Genomic DNA, 19,800 nt, shown 5'->3' with positions numbered 1-19,800 from the left:
ATTTGAAGATTGTTAAGGCATTAGTTTCATGCACTGAAATTAAATCTGATTGCAAGAGTCAAAATGATAGAAAGTTAATTTTTCTCCTGTTCATAGATTTCAAATTAAAATCACAAAATAATCCACCAGTAAGTGTTTGAGCGGGTGGGGTGTGCAAGATAATTCAAAACTCTCTCTGGTATGTAGATCATGCCACATTAGTCACAATATTTGGTATTGACTTTCATTAAATTTATGGCAGGATAGGATTTTTAAAATTTCTTCTAATGACTTTTCAAGGTTAATAGACTGCCTGTGAATGATAAAAGGAAGTTTATTAGCTATCAGATAACTTTATAAAGGATGCAAGCAATTACTAAAAGAATAGATCTCTCATTTTTCCTGCCTGCATTTTCTGAATTCTCTTTTTAAGAGAATTTAAGCTGGGAATATATAACATACATACTTCAACATGTATATATAGAGAAAAACACTAAATTTTATTACTAAATATATCCATACATATGTGGAAATAAGCACAACTAGAGCAGATGAAGAAGCATGTGCTACAGGACAGGTCAGAGAAACAGCAAAACAAGACAGATCAGAGTTGCTTGCAGGATAGGTCAAAAAAGTCAAGATGGTGGCTGCAATAGTGAGAGAAAAGCTCTGCTTGTTTTTTATGTGTGATGCATATAAAAACCCCACTGTTGTGGCCACCATCTTGACAGCCCATGCAGCTAAGATTATCTATACCTTATTTAATGCTGGATAATTTCCTTAGTTAAGTGGGGATAATTCTGCAGATATATTTTCATCTCAGCAAAGCATTTGACAGAAGTACTCCATGACATTCTAATTAGCAAGCTGGTTAAATGTGGGGCAGATGGTCTTACGATCAAAGGGAAAGGGGGCTTAAAATTGTACTTGGGAGTGTTCAGAAAAGTTCCTTGTTGACAGAAAGGTAGGTGTCAAGCGGGCACCATTGGATTCAGTGCTGGATTCCGTATCAGTGATTTGGGGAAGAATGGGGAGGGAATCCTTTTCACATTTGCAGATGGATAGGAAATTCTCATAATTTGTGGTATAATCCTCTAAACTAATAAAATAATTGATGCATCTCCCCCACCTCCTCATGAATAAAAATTAATAGCATTGAGCATTGTCAACACGAGCTTCTGCTTTGCCTCGGCAAGCTCATAGCTTGAGCAAGCAAAGCAGGAAACAATGCTCAGAGCTGGTTTGACAGCACTCCCACCTTGTCTACACAAGTCTGATCAGGTTTTAAAAAATTGTGTTTCCCCTCTAATCTGGTTGTGACATCTGGGCTAGGTGTGCGCGTCGTTACCGAAGGATTGACGGGTCCCAGAAATCAGTTGAAAGGAATGGAATATTTAATAAAGGCAAAGGATTAGGAAACAACCATCAAATAGCCAGGTATGGGAGAGGCATTGCCTGATTTGGTCATCGTACTTGTAAAGAAGGTACCTGTTTACAGATTAAGAATCAACAAGTGTTGACTTATTTAAAAGGTGAATGCAATTTTACATAGCATTAATATAGTGCTGTTATACTGTACCAGCCTTCATTGCCAAAATAGGTAACTCATATTTTAAAAATGGGTAGAAATGCGTAATTTTTTCATACTTGGTGTCAATGTCATAAAGCTCAACAACGCTGTAAGATGATCCATCCTAGAATGAAACAAATTTTAAATACCGACTTTATTTTTCTGTTAAGCATAACTAAACCTTTTATTTCTACAAAGAATATAGAGTTGGCTCTGTATATGACAACTGCTAGGATACTTAATGCTTACCAGAAACTACACATATTTCTTCTTTAGAAGAATGACAAATTATGCATCTGTGTCAAGAATATTTAAAAATCAAGTCCTATACTGAATTTAACTTGGAAACCATTTATAGACTGTAACTCTGCACATGGACTTGTACCACATGCAAAGTTTGGGTTTCTCTTAATGTAAGGGTTTAAAATATCTTTTTTAAAAATCTTCCCTGGTTCATGGTATGGATAGATTTTCTCAGAATAGTCCTATAGTGTGTTCTGATGATTCTTATAACATTGGCTGCCTTTGCTAACCAATGAATATTGATTTGATTTTAATTTCAGTTTTAAAGTAGTAAATTGATGTAAGATCATTTTTATATGAAGTACTAATCTAATTTTATTTTGAACACTCTCATACAATTGTATATGGCTTTGTAAATGTTTTGTAAATGTTTCTTTTTTTGTACCTTTTTTCTTTGTTGTACTTTCAAATGTATATTCAAATAAATTAAAAGGATCAGAGAAACCAGAACAGATTCACAGAAAGGGGAAAAGGATAATCAGGGAACTAAATACCAAGTCCTATAAAAAAAAAGACTGAATAAATTGGTTAAGAAGTCTAAGGATGATATAATAGCACCCTTTAAACACCTGAATGCCATTGCGCTAGATGACTGGACATTGAACAATGTATTTTAAGTTACAGGAAGAGAGGTTCTGATTGAATATTATAGAACCCCCCCCCCCAAATTTCCTACCAGTAAGAGCAATAGGTGGTGGAACCTTTTATCCCAATGGGGTTTTCCCCTTCTTTGGATGTGTTCATGCAGGAACTAGAGAGCCATCTGTTGTAAATGGTTTTAAATTAAACTCCTGCACATAGAACTGGGGTTCATGGGCTAAACAGTACCTTCCATCCATGTGAAATCAGCTCATATATGAAAAGCATTAAATATTTTCTGCAGTTAACCACCAGAATGTGGTAAAATAAACCAGTATTTTTCAACCTTGGGAACTTTTAAGATGTGTAGGCTTCAACTCCCAGAATTCTCTAGCCAGCATGCTGGGGAATTCAAGGAGTTGAAGTCCACACATCTTAAAGTTCCCAAGGTTGAAAAACACTGAGCTAAACAGAACACTAGGGACATCTTGGAATCATGACTTCAAATTTCATTTATGATTTTAAAAGTTTATTCATTACAGGCAATCTGTGAAACACACATACAAATTATAACACAGACAAGATGTTGGCTAGGATGGATAAGGTTTATAAGCATCAGTTTGGAAAAGGCTGGTCAAAACCCCAGATTAAAATTATCCCTTTGCCCAGTTTTGGAACTAAATGGGCAGTTACTGATTGAGAGGCATACTGCTGTTTTAACAAGCTTTTATTGTGAAATATTGGATTTAGAAAAAGTACAAAAATGTCAAATGTGTGCCAGTACAGAATTTCAACACAATATACATATGTAAGTAAGATGAACAGCCTCACCTCAAAATGGAGATAGACATTTAACTAAAAAAAAAAATGCGATATTCACAGGCTAAAAGTACATAAATAATTCAAGCCCAAGGGATTTTTCTTGTTTGATGCCAATTATTGAAAAACCAATTTAAATGCACATTATAATGTATCATCTTGGGAGTCTACATAAAACCAAACTCATTGTGAAAACCACCCAAATCCCCTGCATTTCATTTGCTAGTTTCCAGCCTTTGAAACACCACTATTAAAAATAAAAAAAAGTTTCTCTTTAGACACAGTAAAGTCTTGTAAATGTTTTGAAATGGGATTTTCTACAGCTCTGGTATTTAAGAACCAGAATGTTGGTTTTCTTCCTCTAGAATGTTTCTATTGCAGCATAAACAGGTTTCAGTGACAATGCCTTGATCAGAAAGTCATTATGTTTCTTGTGAAAAGTTTTGACCAGTTTCTTTTTAAACAAGTCCACCAGTAACAGGTAGTCATTCAAAAAGTATCAAAATACTCTGAAATGGAAGTCAGCAATTAAAAAAAAGTCTGAATGATTAAGCAATTCAACAGGATAGCAAAAGAATATTCTACCCTATCTATATAATTATGTAAGATCAGCAAATTGTATTTATAAATTTACAAAGTTCATCTTTAGTATACAAAAAATAAAAAATTCTCAATATTGTAGAAAGCAGCTTTTTTTTTTTTTGTTCAAATTACAATTATTCAGTAGTCTCTTGGGAACAAACCCTCCCAAAACCGGTAGCTAAAGGCCCCAAAACATGAAGGCTAGCTGAAGTGCAATTCCTGTGATAATAACTTGAGCACCCTTTTATCAACAGGATTTTCCATTTAATAGAAAAAAGTGTCTTAATGTTAGGTTGATGAAACTGTATTTTCTGGAATGGTCATTAACTTTTCTAATAACTTACAACATTCTCCTATAAAGAACCATAAAAATATCAAAGCATTATTGGTTTCTGTTTTTAAGCTTTACACATCCAAGGCATGATTTCCAACTTACTTATTTCAGAGTTACTTCTTACCTGCTAGAGCAGTGTTTTTCAAACTTGGCAACTTTAAGATGAGTGGACTTCAGCTGCCATGAATTCCCCAGCCAGCATGCTGGTTGCCACATCTTACAGTTGCCAAGTTTAAAAAACACTGTGCTAGAGACTTCTGTGCATTACACAAGGTTTGGAGACACATTCCAGGGTGTGCTACTTTGTGCAATGCTGAGAGGTCTTTGCCCTGAAGAAATTGGGAGTGCCTGTAGAACACACTCAACAAACTCCTACAGGTATATTACAACCTAAGTTCAGTAGCAGTGGTCACCATTGTTACCGATCTACTTCCATGGAACGCCAGGCTCCCCAAAACACAGTTTGAGAGCCACTGATCTACGGCATGCCTGTTTAAATTCTTACTTGGAAATGAGAATGTGCTACTCCATCTCACTCTATCCCTCTAGTGCAAATGGTGCTTCAGCCTGCATTACCGTCACGTGACTGCAAAGACTGAGCCAAGGTTATGGGGCCAGTGATGGTTTTATAACTACACGGCTGTTTTCGGTGTTTTAATTCTCAGTGTTGGGCATTCGGGCTCCTCCAGGGACATTTCTTTTGGCTCCCACTTGATCGGCCACAGAACTACTGAGTGACAACGCCCTTAACAACATAAAGCTTTCAGTGTAGACTGTTATTTTCTCACTGTATAGAAATAAAAAAGGCATGTTTACAGAACTATTTAAAATGGCATTGCAGTTCAAAGCAATGTTATTAAAAGAAATATCCGAAGAGTTACATTAGCTCAAATACTGTTCCCTCATCATTCAATTGAGAACACATCACTGAGAATACAATGCAAATCAGCACTGAGATAAAATAAATCCTCTATTTTTAGAAGCCCTACTGTTTAAAAGCCCCCCTCCATTAAGTCAGGCACAGCAAGAGTTAAGACAAATACTCTCTACACAGACACATCTGTTACAGTATCTATAGCCAAAATTCATTGCCTGCCAGTACTTAGCACTTTCCCTATCATTCTAACAATTTGATCTTAGCATTTGATTCTTCTGTATATACATTTATAAATATATACATACCAGGAAACATTTAAACATGATTAAAGAAAAAAGAAAAGTATATACAAATACCAACATTCCTATAAATAAACCATTGGGAGAAAAGGCACTTGCAGGAGGAAGTCTACGGCGTATTTTCAGAAAAACACATTTTGTTCTGGTACTTACAATAGAGAATCTCTTTCCATCTCTATAACAGGAAATGCAAAACACCAGTTATCACTAAGAATAAAACTGTTAAAATCTTTTACATATATTTATAGGTTTAAGCTTCTTGTAATAAAAGCACCATGATTTTAATCCTCAACGCACTCTTATTCTGACTGAAGGACAAAGAACAGTTGCCAAGTATCCAGTGCTCTTGCTCGGTCTCAAATTAGCTGCTGCTGGAATGTAGATAAGATTGAAAGTCTGTCCTTGAGACACATTCGTCCAGCTCCCAGACAAGCCCTGCTCTTGCCCAGGGGTCCTGTTTAAGTCCAACTGAAAGCCATCGGCCTGCACACAGGAGCGCTGGGGGACTGCCCTCTCAAGAGGCTGCCGCTCATGTATTTGTTATTGCATGACGGGATTACCAGGGACAGTACTCTTACTGATCGCCAGGCACTGGCCAGCTGCCTCCTTCTGTATGGCTGCATGTATGCATGATATTCATATGTGTGCCTTCTTCAAACCTGTTGAAGTACTTTAATAATCCAAATGATTTTTATTTGCCAAAAAAACACCCCAAAACCAAAACCAAAACCACCCATGGCATTATCAGTTACAAAAAGGTATAGGAAATAGGCCATCAACTCTGCACGCCAAAAGGTTTGTTTCTGCGGAGTTTCCCCAGAGTCTGTTACCTTTCCAACATCAATAGCTGTGCAAGCAGCCATCTTCTTATGGTGATGTCAGCATATTCCCGCTCTTGTCAAACTTCTTGCCCTTTGACAATGCTGCAACCTGTTTGAGCAGCTCTCTGTTCTTGGCCTACAAAAACCCCAAAACACCCGGTGCTCCCAGTTATTTTGTAAAATGTGCATTATTCTACACTGCTACATAAAAGATTTAAAAATATGGCTTCGGTTCCAATTTAACATTGTCATCACAAAGGCTGCAAAAATACTCGTGCAGTTAATACTCCTTTTATTTGAACCCCAACTGCAGGAAAAAAAATGCACTATATCAGAGATGGAGAACCCAACCCAGCAGGCTGGCTCATCCAGCCTGTGGTACACCAGGGGAGACCCCTGCACGTCTCAAATCCTACTTCTAGTTGCTCTGCCGGTCGTCTTGGTAGTCCTACAAGAGCGACACCAGAACAATTCCCACTCAGCTTGAATTTTGCCTCCCCCAACTCCCATCCTTGAGGGAAAAGGGAAATGAGGAACAAGGCAGGAGGATTCTACTTTCTGGCACTCCTGCACAATGCTTTCAAGATAAGGGTGATGCAGCCCACTTCCTTCCTTGTACAGGGAAGGAGAAGGGGTAGGTGAAGCAAATGCTACCCCCTTGAAGGACAAAATCACTCTTTAATGAACACTTGACACAAACAAGGGGGGGGTAAGGGAGAAGAGTTTGACCCAGTGGCTCCTCGCTTTCTGTCCCTGCTCCTGCACTTTTAACATCTACATGAAGCTGCTGGGAGAAGACATCCAATGGTCTGGGATGACATTTACAAACCAACTAACAAAACTCAAAGAGAAATCAGGTGAAATGATCCAGCTTGTGCCTGCAAAGCCTACTACTTGTTTAACATTATTATGGGTTCCGCCTCTTTGTGAAATGTCAGAATCCAGCCAAAGTTTAGCCTTAGGGACTCTAGGGAATACAGCACAGGAGGAGAGCCGTGTTAGTCTATGGTAGCCCAAAATCAGGGAGGGGTCCAGCAGCACCTTGTCAGATTAACACACTTCATTTATTATTATTAATAAATATTATTCATCATTGAATTATTATAAAATCATTTCATTAACACGCACAAGCTTTTGTGAGTTGAAGCTGCCAATGGTTATGTTTTTTTAAAATAAAATTTGTGAAGTCAGGAAAGGTGCTACCTTGCTCCTCCTGAATTTTTGGGTAATACAGTGCAACTGACAGTACTGGGTTCAAAATTTAGACCACTTGATTCTCATACATTGACATTCTCAGCTATTACTGATTGTCTGTGAAGTAATACCATTTACCTGTAATTGTTCTACAGTTTCCTTGTGAGCTCTTTCCATACTGTTCATCTTGGTTCTTAAATTTGACTCTTGGTATTGAAAGTCTGCTTTCAGCTCAGTCAACTGCAAAAAGAATGGAATGATCTCTGTAAAGATACTGTCTATGGTTACTTCAATGCTCTCACTCTCAAATATCAACAAGATGCATTTCTTGAGCTTACGAGGTAAACATTTAAAGATAAGGAACGCTTTTTTTTCAATTGGTTTAAAGGTTAGAAAAGAAAATATCATGTAGTACTAAGTAATTTATCTGCATATGCAAAGGATGCTGACTTTATCTGTAAAATAGAATACAGCGATTTAGAATTTTTGTCCATGTTTTCTTATTTATAGCCAAAATACGCTGTCCTTTAAAATATATTAGAAACAAAAACTGTTTTTAAAATGCAAGTCCTTTTCTAATTTACCTGAAAATTAAAACCCATCATAAAAGACTGAACTGCCATAAACTGGTAGGTATACCTTTAAACCCTTGAGCAGCAAAATTGATCAATCAGGAATACTGTTTACAGCACCAACATTCTAACTGCTTAAGCTTTCTAATAGGGCTCTTCACCTTAATTTCTAAATACTTTATTTCAGACTTTTAAGTGCCTCCAAGAAAATCTACAAATAAGGCTGCACATTGTAACATGAGGAACTGTTTTGAAAGTTGTCCAGAAAATTACCTTAATACACAGTTCTTCATCTCCAAAAAGAATTTTACTCCATTACCACTTTTAAGTTTGTTATAGAATCAGCTTGATTATTAATGCATGCATACTCATCTGAAGTGCTGAGATCTATACCAAATCCATAATAAGTACTGTATAACTCTTCTAGGTTCTTCAGTTAGAATGATAAAGGGTTAATAGTGCATTTCCTCAACAAGTTTCTAATTCCTTAACAGTGTATTAAAAACAGTCTTGAGTTATAGCCACTGCATAAATCAAATATATGTTTGGGGCACAAGACATTTCAGGAAAAAAAAATTGCTGCGACCAGCAATAATAGCTAAAGCAAATGTGTAATATATTGCATGGCATACTTAGAATGCTAAGGAAAACAGGGTTCACCAAAATGAAGTGAGGGTAATTTGCTATCTTCCCTCATCTTTCATACTTGGGAACCAAGGATCTTCCTTTTGGAAAAGAATTCAGAGGGAGGATGTCCTAAATTAAGTAATCAACCATGTAAATGACAAATGTACTGGATAAATTCAGGAAAGCATTCTGTCTGGTTCATAAAAGGGTGACAGTTTAAGTCTGTTTCTCCTATCAAACAATTATTTGGGGACAAGAAATGGTGGCATTGTTTAAATAGCAGCCTGCAAATCCTATTCAGTTGCCTTTCATTATGTTTTACCATTCCTCAATCTTAACCGCAGAGGTTGTTTTAAGGCTTGCTGACATAAAAATTGCTTGGCCTGCCCCATATCTGACCAGTGTAGGATGGAAATTCGTTTTTTAAATTCATATAGCAGTGATTTAGATGTATAAGGTGCTTAGCCCCACTAGAAAGCTCAACTATCAAAAACATGAAGTTTTGCCCAACCTGGGTGGTTATGCCCTTCTCACTCTGCTGAGAGACTTTGTGTTCTAATTTGCAGACTGAAGGAAAAGAAGAGACATAAATGTCCCATTTGCAATATACACAAGCTTCTAAATCTGATTCCTGTGAATAACATTTGAGCAACATTAATTTCTAACACATTCTTCCTCTGCATTTAAAAAAATAATAGTTCAGTAAAATCTCAATTTCATGGATAATTTGGAGGACAGGATTTGTGCTATATCCAAATGTAAGTTAAATATGAATTTGCATCATTTGCATCAATTTACAGCATTTGTGTAGCTACATAAATTGACTCATATGACATTAATTTACATAAATTGTCTGAACTGCTTGGGGAAAAATGGACTTTCCCTGTTTTCTGAGGTCATGTCCACAGGCGACTATTATCTGTTGTTTTGGAAGTCGAGGGAGAGTTCAGAAGTTTTACTGCATTTTTAATCCAGTAAACATCTGACAAACATATAAATCTTAGATGCAAATCGAACACTTCTAAGTAGCCAGTGAGATGTCTGAACCTTTCACCTTTTTATCTTTCTCCAGTATAGTTTGATCTCTTTGTTGCAAGAGACGTTTCAGTGACATCACTTCTTCTTTCAACTGACTTATTAGAACGAAGTTGTCAGTACCTCCGCTGTCTGCTGACTGATTTATAGAGCTACTGTAAAAAATAAATGGCATCAAATGTAACCAGAGACAGAAACAAACTGCACCACAAGCATCTTTAAACACAAATATGTCTGTGTTTATCTGCTTAATAATATTTCTGCCATTGCATGTAATCTCTGCCATTAGTAAGCAGACTTTATCCATCCCTTTGTGTCAGGTAATTGGCATTAAAAAGACCACCTGTTGAAGTATATTTAAGCATTAACTTTCAGAGGGTTGGAAACTTGCTTAATGAAGCAATCATCTTTTACACGGACAACAGTTAACTAAGAGATTCATTTTTTATTTAAGATGTATTTAGAATAAAATTGATTCATAATGGTCAAACATGGCACTGCTGCATTAGATTGATTTCTGATTTGTTTTAATTTTAGTTCATTATCCCAAGAACTGCTGGTAGCAGAATTTTCAACAAAGACTTAGGCCACTTTAGTAAAAAATCCAAAAGATCAAGAATTTGAGTAATAGTCATCTTGAAATTAATAAAATAATGGGAAAAAGTATGAATTCTACCTGTCCAAACATTGTTCTATTCAACAGAACAGAAAAATATTCAGAACTGTATTTTTACCTATCTCCATTAGATGGCTTGGATTCCATTTTGGGCTTTTTCTTTGGAGTTTCATTCTGAATAGCTGAAGAGGATTTATGGCTGCAAAGAAACATTAAGAATATTGTGTTACATATGGACATATAGCCACATTTACCCAAAATAGCAGGCACATAGATATTATATAGCATTGCTTAAATTTAAAGTCTGGGCAAGGATTCCCTGCATTGGACCCAATCTATCCTCTCACCTTCTCCTGCAGCAATCAACTTTTAAAAATAAACTTCCATCATTCGTAATTCTTTTAATGCTTAATTGCCATTCGAGGGACATTTGGAACATTATACTGCTGATGCAATGTTATTTGTGCCCTCTCTAAAAAAGCTCCCAGCTTTTTACACAGACGTTAGGGTTTTCAAAAAGTCTCCACAGGTGTCAGTGAAATCTTTTTAAAAGTTAACACATGTGCAAAGTTTAACTCTCCCTTTTCTATGTGCTATACCCTCAAATCAGCCCATACTAATTAATCTTAAAGGAGATAAAGAGGCAATTCTGTCCTAGCCAGTTCTGATGCCAAGTTTTCCATTTGCTGGCATCGAGCACTTCATAAGGGGAAAGAAACAACAAATAGTTTCCAATCCTGATAGAAAGGAACAGTTGTCTTTTCAATACTATTTACCTCTGCTTCCATAATCCCTGATCATCTTCTGGGCTCAGACTGCTGATTCTGAAATACAGAATGTTGAACCAGCTTATCAGTGGTATTCCAATAACTGGTTTCAGTCAGTAACTTCAGAAACACTGTGGTTCGAAAAGGTGGAGATGGAAGAAAGCAAATAGCCTTTTTTGTCTAATAAGGGATTGGACAACTTTTCTGGTCCTGCATGCCATTACAGGTAGTCCTCGCTTAGCGACTGCCTAAGACAGCAACCGTTTGCAGTTACAATCACGATGAAAAAGTAACTCTATGGCCAATGCCTGCATTTACGGCAGCGTCTCTCTCTCTCTGTCACGTGTTCACCATTACAGTCAGTTGTCCTGTGCCTGACCCATTTCCCCCCCCCCCGCAGAGCAGAGAGATTGCCTAAACAAGCTATCTCTTCCTGAGCTGCTTTTCTCCCCAGTGCAGTGGCACCTAAAAAGTGCTAACCCCAAGTTAACAAGCTCAGCTCTGTGACCTTAATTATTTATTAGAACCCTCCCTGCTGCCTGACAGTGGCAAAACCCTAATCAGTTTTACTCTAAAGGCTTTTGTTTGCCTCCTAAACATTAATTCTCTCCTTGCTAATTATCCCAGCGCCGGGATGAGCATTCGGGGGGGGGGGGGGAGTGGGGAAAAAGGGTCGTAAGATTTGCCCTTTTACCCGGCTCCCTCATGAGTTGAATCTTCCTGCCGTTTGGGCTCACCCGGCTGTTTGGGGTCATATCCTTCTGACGCTGCGAAGCAAAGCAAAGTTGAACTAAAAGTGTAAGCAAAGTCACGGTCACGTGATTTTCACTTAGTGACCACTTCACTCAACGACTGAGTCACCGGACCTAACTGCCATTGATCAACAAGGACTACCACATGATGGTTTTTTAAAAAAAAAAATACACACACAGACATAAGCATACGACATCCTGCATGAGATCTTCAAGTTCTTGGCATTCACAACTACCTACTGCCAATTTCTAACCCAGGTACGACTGTTCTACTCCACTCTTTTAATCTCTGACAGTGTCCTGATTACCAGGAAACACACTGAGACAATGACTTGGTCTCTAATATTTATTAGTAGTACTTAACAGGAATCCTAACAAACTGAAGAAGCGTGGGAAAAACCCAGGCATATAACCCCCAAGGGTTAAGGCGGTCCCGATCTGTGTCTCTTTGAATGGCTGAACAGTTCCTCAGTGCTACGCATGCGCTTGACAGTCTGGGTGGGAGCCCCCTGCTCGCCATCCTTACTCATGACAGACAGAAGATAATGAGCATCAGAATAAGTGAGTATGTAACATTACAATGCATCTTATTTGAAGTTTGCCGAAGTCTTCTTAATACAGAACAGGGTCATGCCTAAATTCCAGCTAATTCTATATACTAACAATAGGACTAAGGAGAAAGTCAGCTAGAAAGTCATCTCTTCTTAGTTATGAGCTCCTGAGATGTAACAGTCATACCAAGATCTTATATGATCCAAGGTCTCCAGCAAGAGTTGCAACGTTCTCTGAAGAGTGTGCATCTTTGCCACATCATCATCTCATTTCTGAAAACTCTGTCTTATATAAGCAATTTGTTATATTCACAAGAAGCTTCTTTTTAAGGATTATATGCTCAACTTCCTTAAACAAATGGAACATAGCAGGGCAGATTGTTTTTATCCTGGTTGATATTTTTAAATATCTAGAACAACGTTGAGTTGATAGAACTTCCTGTCTTCCACACTGTATATATATTCAAATGAAGATGCCCGCACATATTTTTAAATCTACCACTGGACAGGAATGTGCCTCCTAGGACTGCTCAATTTCAAAGTTCCTCACACCACTTACTTGTGATGGCCGCCGCTGTGGTGGTGGTGGTGATGGTGGTGGGAGTGACGGTGGTGGTGATGGTGGTGTTTCAAATGATGCTGGTCTTTTTCAGTAATAGATGCAGTAGAAGAATTAGAATGTGAAGGCCCTAAGCTCTTCCTCTGTTCCTTGGTCTTCTGCAGTACTCTCTTGTAGGACAGAGTGCAAAGCCAACACAACAGCTTCCCATCAACCTTTTGGGAAATCATTCGCAGCAAGTTATGTTACACGTACTGAGTGCTAAAAAGACACACAACAGCCAAAATAAAATTATCAAATACTACTGCTGTTATTCTTGCACACAGATCTTAATATAAACAAGAATATGAATATGTGTGTATATATAAAACATCACCAGCGTATCAGATAAAATATGCTAGATGTTGCAGAAAATTCTGTGAAAAAAAAAATCTAGCTTGACTCCAATCTGTTTATCTTTCACCTCATTTCCAAGAAATGCCACTGGTTTAGGCAAAGATATATTTAGCTCCAGCATCCAGTACTATTATATTGGTTAATATAGCAAAATAACGTATGCTAGAGGACACAGGGCTGCCCAGGCTCTTGGGTTTTGTTAAACAAGGCTTTGGGTATAGCCTGAAGGTACATAATATATATTCAACAGTAATGCTGAGCTACACAAATTAATGTGTGAGGGATTCCTAGGTACATTACCTTGAATTCCATGGGTAACAAATGGATATACATGATTATTGCAATAGCTTAAACTCCATAAATGGTAACTGGGCAAACTACAGGCCATACTTGGACACTGATATTATTTGAACCTCTTAACATATTATTAAAAATTTCATGTGATTGTTTTTGTTGTTCACTGTTTTGCCAAGTCAATTTAATTTACCCAACAAACTATCAGGTGATGTATAAACATATATAACACCAAAACGAATGAAGAGAGATTCATTATATGCAAATTATTTCGCTATAAACACTTGGAAGGAGTCATTTTAACGTAGTATAACAGGCAGTTTTCTTCTAGAAAACATCAGATCAACAGTGCAGCTAACCTCGTTACTTAAGACATAAGGGGGAGTGTTCATCACTCAATCCTTGTATATATAGATCAAGATTTGATCACTGCCAGAGTCATTCATCAATGTAATACTGAATAGCATAACAAAACATTCAGTCTGGGTTGGGATAACGGAATGTAAGTTGGATTTTACTCATAACTGCTTTGAGATCAGTTCACTGTCAACTCTATACACAAACTTTAATTTACAAATCACAAAAGCATACCTTTCTTCTTCCTTCTTCTTTGCGGTCAAAAGCACATTGCTGCTTACACTGTTCACATGTCTGAGGTGGTCCGTATTTTTTTTCAGAGTTTGTACAGCGCTGACATTTTGTGCCAATAAAAGCAGCAATGATGTTGCAGTACTGACAAGGTTTTGGCTGGAAAAAATAGTTACAAACCCTTAAACGTTTGTTAAATGCTATCGTTATTTAAACTGATGAGAACTGAGAATCAGTGGGGGGAAAATCAAATAATTACACAGGGGGTTGAAGACAACTCTTCTTCCAGTTATAATACATAATGCTCTTCTAGCATGCAAGTACTATACCTGAGAAGAGATAAAGGGTCATACAGGTAGGCCTTGATTAATGAACACAATTGGGACTGGAATCTCAGTCGTTGAGCGAATTGGTCATTAAACGAGATGACCATGTGCTCAATGATCGCAATCCTACCACTCCCGGTTGTGGTTGTTAAGCAATCTCCCAGGTCGTTAAGTGGACCGAAAGAACTGCTTGCTGAAGGGTTTCCCCTCCCCTCCATGCACGGAGGGGAACTCCTTCATGGAGCTGCTGGAAAAAAGCAGAAATCTTCAGGATCTGAGCTCTTGCCAGCCTGCCATAGGTTTTCCCCTCCCCTCCCCTCCATTTGCAACCTTCCCTGCTGGCTTCCCCATTGACTTTCTGGTGAAACCGGCAGAGAAGATTGCAAATGGCGATCACATGATTGCGGGGTGCTGGGAAACCGGTTGTAAATGCGAGCTGGTTGTCAAGCGCCCAAAATGCAGCCACGTGACTGTGGGGGGGTGGGGGGGTGGCGTGATGTTCCACGATGGCTGGAAGTGCTTTACGGGCCGTAAAGCACCCTTTCCAAAGCTGTTGTAACTTTGAACGGTCATTAAGTGACCAGTCGTTAAGCAAGGACTACCTGTAATTCCTTTGAAAACATATTCAGAGTTTAAGTGGTTCCATCTCATGGGATTCCAATCAGTGTTTGGAACTATCCTCCCTGTTTCATAAAATTAGAATTGCATTAATCTAAATGTCTACATTGGGCATAAATTCCTTATCAGCTACCAAAACCTCCAAAACAATCAATCTGCCCAGCGTATTTATTAGTACGTTTTCAGTATGCAAGACACAATTTCTCCCTTTACTTCACATAACCAAGGAAAATTGTAATCACCATGCCAGAAAATTGCTTAATTATTTCATATGAACAATGGTAAAATGCCTACGATTTGTTTAGGCATCTATATAATTAACTGTCAGTTTAGCAACCTAATCACAAATACAGCTATAGATGTTAACTCACCGTTCCAAATTGTTTCACATTTTGGGCACACTTCTTGCATATTGTATTAGTTTTGCTAGAAGAAAAGCAAAATTCCAACTTTTAGCTACTTTGTTATCAACATCTACCTATAATTATTGTTGAAAAGGAGCAAGTTGTGAATTAAAATGTTGTTCCTAAGGTTCTTAAAGAGTGGTTACTGCCACATAAAATAAGAAGAGAACAAATTTCCAATTCAGAAAAAATGGAATTACTCTAACTTTATTAGTTTTATAGGAATTCTTTCATCAAAATGAACAAATCTACTATTTACTATACTCTGAAGTAAATTTTAATCTGAGACACCATTAACCAGTAAAGTTTCTACTCACTATTTCATTTTAAATCCTAATTTTCAAATTCTGATTACAGAGGGATCCTTCTTAGTCTTAACTGAATGTATGATTGCAAGCAGGCGACATAATCTCTTAACTGAGATTAAAGATACTGCTGCGCTAGTAAAGGGTTTAAAAATATACATTTGGAACCAAAACCACATTCTGTTATGCCTTATAAGAACTGTAACTATACAGTACAGAAAGACACTAGCATTCTGACCATCTGGATGAAGATCACCCATTTGAGGCTACCATCTAAAAAAACTATCAGACATGCACCAAATGGGGAATGCAAAACAAAAACACAAAGCAACCCTAAGGAAACTCATATATGTATGTATGTTAGGAAGAAATGAAGTTGAGCAGCATTTTCTAACCTGGCATTTTCCTGAGGTGTATAACTCCAAGAATTCTCAGCCAACAGAACTAGATATGAATTTAGGCTGTAGGCATGGCATTTCCAGAGCCTCCAAGAGTTATTTTTCTTCAACAGTCCTTTGTTCATTAATGTATTTATTTAACTTACCTCTCTTGCTGAAATTCTGATCGGCAGTAAGTACATTTTACAATGGGATGCGCAATACGACATTCCTAGAAAGAGATAAAATATCAGTATTTTATTGAAGCGCAACAAGTGACATTAGGTATATCTGATTTTACCTTACAAAATAGAATTGCTGCCAACATCAAATAGTTTTACCAATTAGAGTGAGCAGATCACCAAATTTAATATATCAGAATGGAAGTTTACATCCCCCACCACCACAAACACAGAGCCAAATTATTATATAGTTTCCAAATCTTCTTTGTGAACACTTTGTGGCACTCTCAATCTAACTTTCAGCTTTTAGAAATCACTTTGGCTTTCTATGAGTAATTAGGACTATTTAATTTACTAAATTACAGTAGTTTCATTTTCTAAATGTACAATGCAAGAATGTTTCCAATCTTGAATAAGTACCCCAAACCATTAAAGTTAAAGATTGTTAGGTATTTGCATGCATATTTTAATCTAACATATAATTCTGGGCCAGGTCACATAATAAGACAGTAATAGTGAATATAACGAAGGTCATATTCCCAGGCACATGGGAGAAAAACTCACTTGCCAAGTTTCTTTCCAAAATCAACTAGTGGTCTGGGGGAGACACAGTGAAGTCTCAACTGCTTCTTCTAAACATTGGTCAGCTGAGGTACTGAACTAGGAGCTATTCTTGATTAGTGGACCAACAATATAATTTATCAACAGAACAGCATCTTTGACAGACTACTGAACAACTTAGTACAAGTTAATTATTTCAAATAATGTTGTATGCCATAGTTTTCAACAACTTTTGGAGATTTAAAACATAAATATCACAGATAAAAATCATTCATAGAATCAGTATGTCACACACAACAATTTAAATGTGGTTTGCCCTGCAACAGAAACATTTATTCATTTTATTGCAAGTGCCTCTATACCACTTTAATCGTATGACTCTAAGCAGCTTTTTTCATTTAAAAAATGCCCATGCAGCTGAAGCCAAGATTTGCTAAGCAGTTCTACTTCTGTAACACCTAACCCACAGACAGTATTCATTGAATAAACGTGGAGTTTGAGACAGTCTACAGATATATCAACAGTTACATAAGAAAGCACAGAAAATACACACAGACACACACACAAACCCACAACAATTTTTGGCATTTTCCATTTTGTTTTTTGCTTTGTTTTGATATTATGAACTCCTGAAACTAATTGCCTTGGAATGTATGCTACTGGATCCATGTAACATTCTGTGATTTTGTAACTGTCTAGGAAAATTTAGATTATAAGAGACCACAGCTTTTCTTCTTAAAGGAAAACAGATGCCTCCTCATAGCTAAAAACAGATCAACAAAGACATTTGTTGTTTTATATGTATACAACTCATTCTTTAAAGTTCAAGTATGTAAGTAGCAGCAAATTTGTTTCAAATTTTGGGATGAATACACAAACTACACAAAGAACGGCTATCAGTCTCCTTTGGCCCCCACTCCCCAAAATCTGGAAATAGGTCATATCAATACATTGTGCATTTTCCCATCCCTGGAAATTTTCTGGCGTATGTTATTCCACATGAAATGAGTTCAAGGAAAATACCTGCATGAAGTCAAAATACTTGGGGTCAGCAACCCCAACAGTAGTGGTGGCAAATCTGAAACAAGACTGCCATTCTGAGCAGCACTACATGCTGTATAGTTGTCATTATTATCCACCCATTTCTAATTTTCCTGCTAGATTTCAATGATGTGGAAAATCCCACCCTACTTTTATCAGAAGGTACCACAGATGGCTACAAGAGAAGGTGCAATTCAGCAGGTGACATGGTACATCACTGGTTTTTGTAAGCCTCTGAGGATTACTACTCTAAGTAGACCACAGTTTCTCAACCAGGGTTCCACAGCACCCTAGGGTTCTGCAAGAGGTGACCAGGGGGTCCCTGGGAGATCACAGTTTATTTAAAAAATTATTTGAACTTCAGACTTCACATTAAAAAGGTAAGTTTCATTCTTTATTTTTAGTTTAAGAACACTGTTAATGCACGTATTCATGCCTACCCATGAAACGAATAGTTTTGTAACTTTTGGCCTATATTTGAGCCTGAATGTGCAGGGGTTCCCTGAGGCATGAAAAATATTTCAAGGGTTCCTTCAGGGTGGAAAAGTTGAGAAAGGCTGATCTAAGGAATGCAAAAAGGAGCCCATCCTTCTACAGCAGTTTGATGCGTTCTGTCCTAATAGAAGTATTTCCCTCCTGCCGATTTTTTAAATATTTAGTGGTGTCAGAGTATACTTTAAGTAACCAGATTGGCTCTGCCCCTGAATAATTTATGGGGGAAAAAAAACTTGGGAGTTTCACTGCTTTAGTGCCTACACACACGTCTGTGTCATTTTTACCTGCAAGAAAATGATCATAGTACAACCCATACCCTTGCTCCGGCTGGAGCCATCGCTCACGACTCGCTGAGCCTCAAGCAAAGACCCCCGAGGCCTCTCTGCACGGGTCGGGCAGCCTCCCCGCGGTCCCCGGCCGGGCGAAAGCCTTTCTTCCAAGCCTCCAATCAAGAGCCGCCTGGCCGGCCGCAGCCACCCACACAACCGTCCCTCCCTTCCGCCCGCCGCCTCCGCCCGCGGCCCCGGGGAAGCGGCACCTTGCAGAGCTGCTGTCCCTGGGAGAGCTCCTCGAAAGGGTAGCGCTGGTTGCACTTGGTGCAGGCGTAGAGAGCCGGGGCCGCGCCGGATCCCGCGCCCACGACCACCGCCGAGGCCACGATCGCCGCCCCAGAGGCCCCGGATGTTGCCGCCATCCGCCTTCCTCTCGGCCTAAAGGGAGCCACGGCCGGCCGGCCGCCAGCCCGCCCGCCCGCGAGGAAATCCAAGCCAGACGGACCGTGGCCCGATCCTCGCCGCCGCGGCCGCTTCCCGGCGTCGGTAGGCCGCGCCTCCTCCTTGTGTCAGCGGCGGGGCCCGAGCCCGTTTCTCCCCTCCTTCTCCTCACACAAACAGAGGGAGAGCGCGAGCGAGGGAGCGAATGAACGCCTCGCGAGCCGGCCCGCCTCCTCGGCCAATCCGGGCCGTGCGGCAAGGCTTCCTTCAAACCTCGCCGCCCAATGGCAGGGAGCGGAAGAAGGACGCGCATTCCCGCCCGTCCACCTCGCCGCGTTACGTCACGCTTAATCCGACCAACCAGGAAACTGAACGGACCACGGGGCGCGCCCTCTCTCATTGGTCCTCCGAGGAGCCCTTTTGAAGTTTTGAAGGATTTCTCCTTCCGCCCATCTCACGATTGCGCTTGCGCAGAAGAGCGGAGATACTCCCTCCCTTTTCCTTCTCTCGCTCCCCTTCCAACAGCAAGAAAAACCGACTCATAACCCATACCGAGCTGGCTGTACGATTCACTTCGCTACTGATACCTCCCAACGAAATGCAACGTCGAAAGTCCAGGTTGGGTTTAAGAACCACCGCCTAACCCTCATCGCCTATTCCTATT

At 39.0% G+C, this 19,800-nt stretch overlaps 1 protein-coding gene across 1 annotated transcript; it reads right to left on the bottom strand.

Moving 5' to 3' along the window:
* Positions 1-2,938: 2,938 nt before the first annotated feature.
* Positions 2,939-19,325, bottom strand: FAM76B (family with sequence similarity 76 member B). Its single transcript, XM_063305870.1, has 10 exons — positions 18,962-19,325; positions 16,312-16,376; positions 15,430-15,484; positions 14,118-14,273; positions 12,837-13,051; positions 10,984-11,031; positions 10,326-10,406; positions 9,611-9,746; positions 7,496-7,597; positions 2,939-6,299 (listed from the first exon to the last, which is right to left on the bottom strand). Exons 1-10 carry the CDS (start codon positions 19,115-19,117, stop codon positions 6,210-6,212), a joined length of 1,104 nt encoding a protein of 367 aa, XP_063161940.1. The 5' UTR covers positions 19,118-19,325; the 3' UTR covers positions 2,939-6,209.
* Positions 19,326-19,800: the final 475 nt, after the last annotated feature.

Source organism: Candoia aspera, chromosome 5 (genome assembly GCF_035149785.1).
Source record: "Candoia aspera isolate rCanAsp1 chromosome 5, rCanAsp1.hap2, whole genome shotgun sequence".
Lineage (NCBI taxonomy): Eukaryota > Metazoa > Chordata > Lepidosauria > Squamata > Boidae > Candoia > Candoia aspera.
This window is presented reverse-complemented; position numbering and strand designations above follow the sequence as displayed.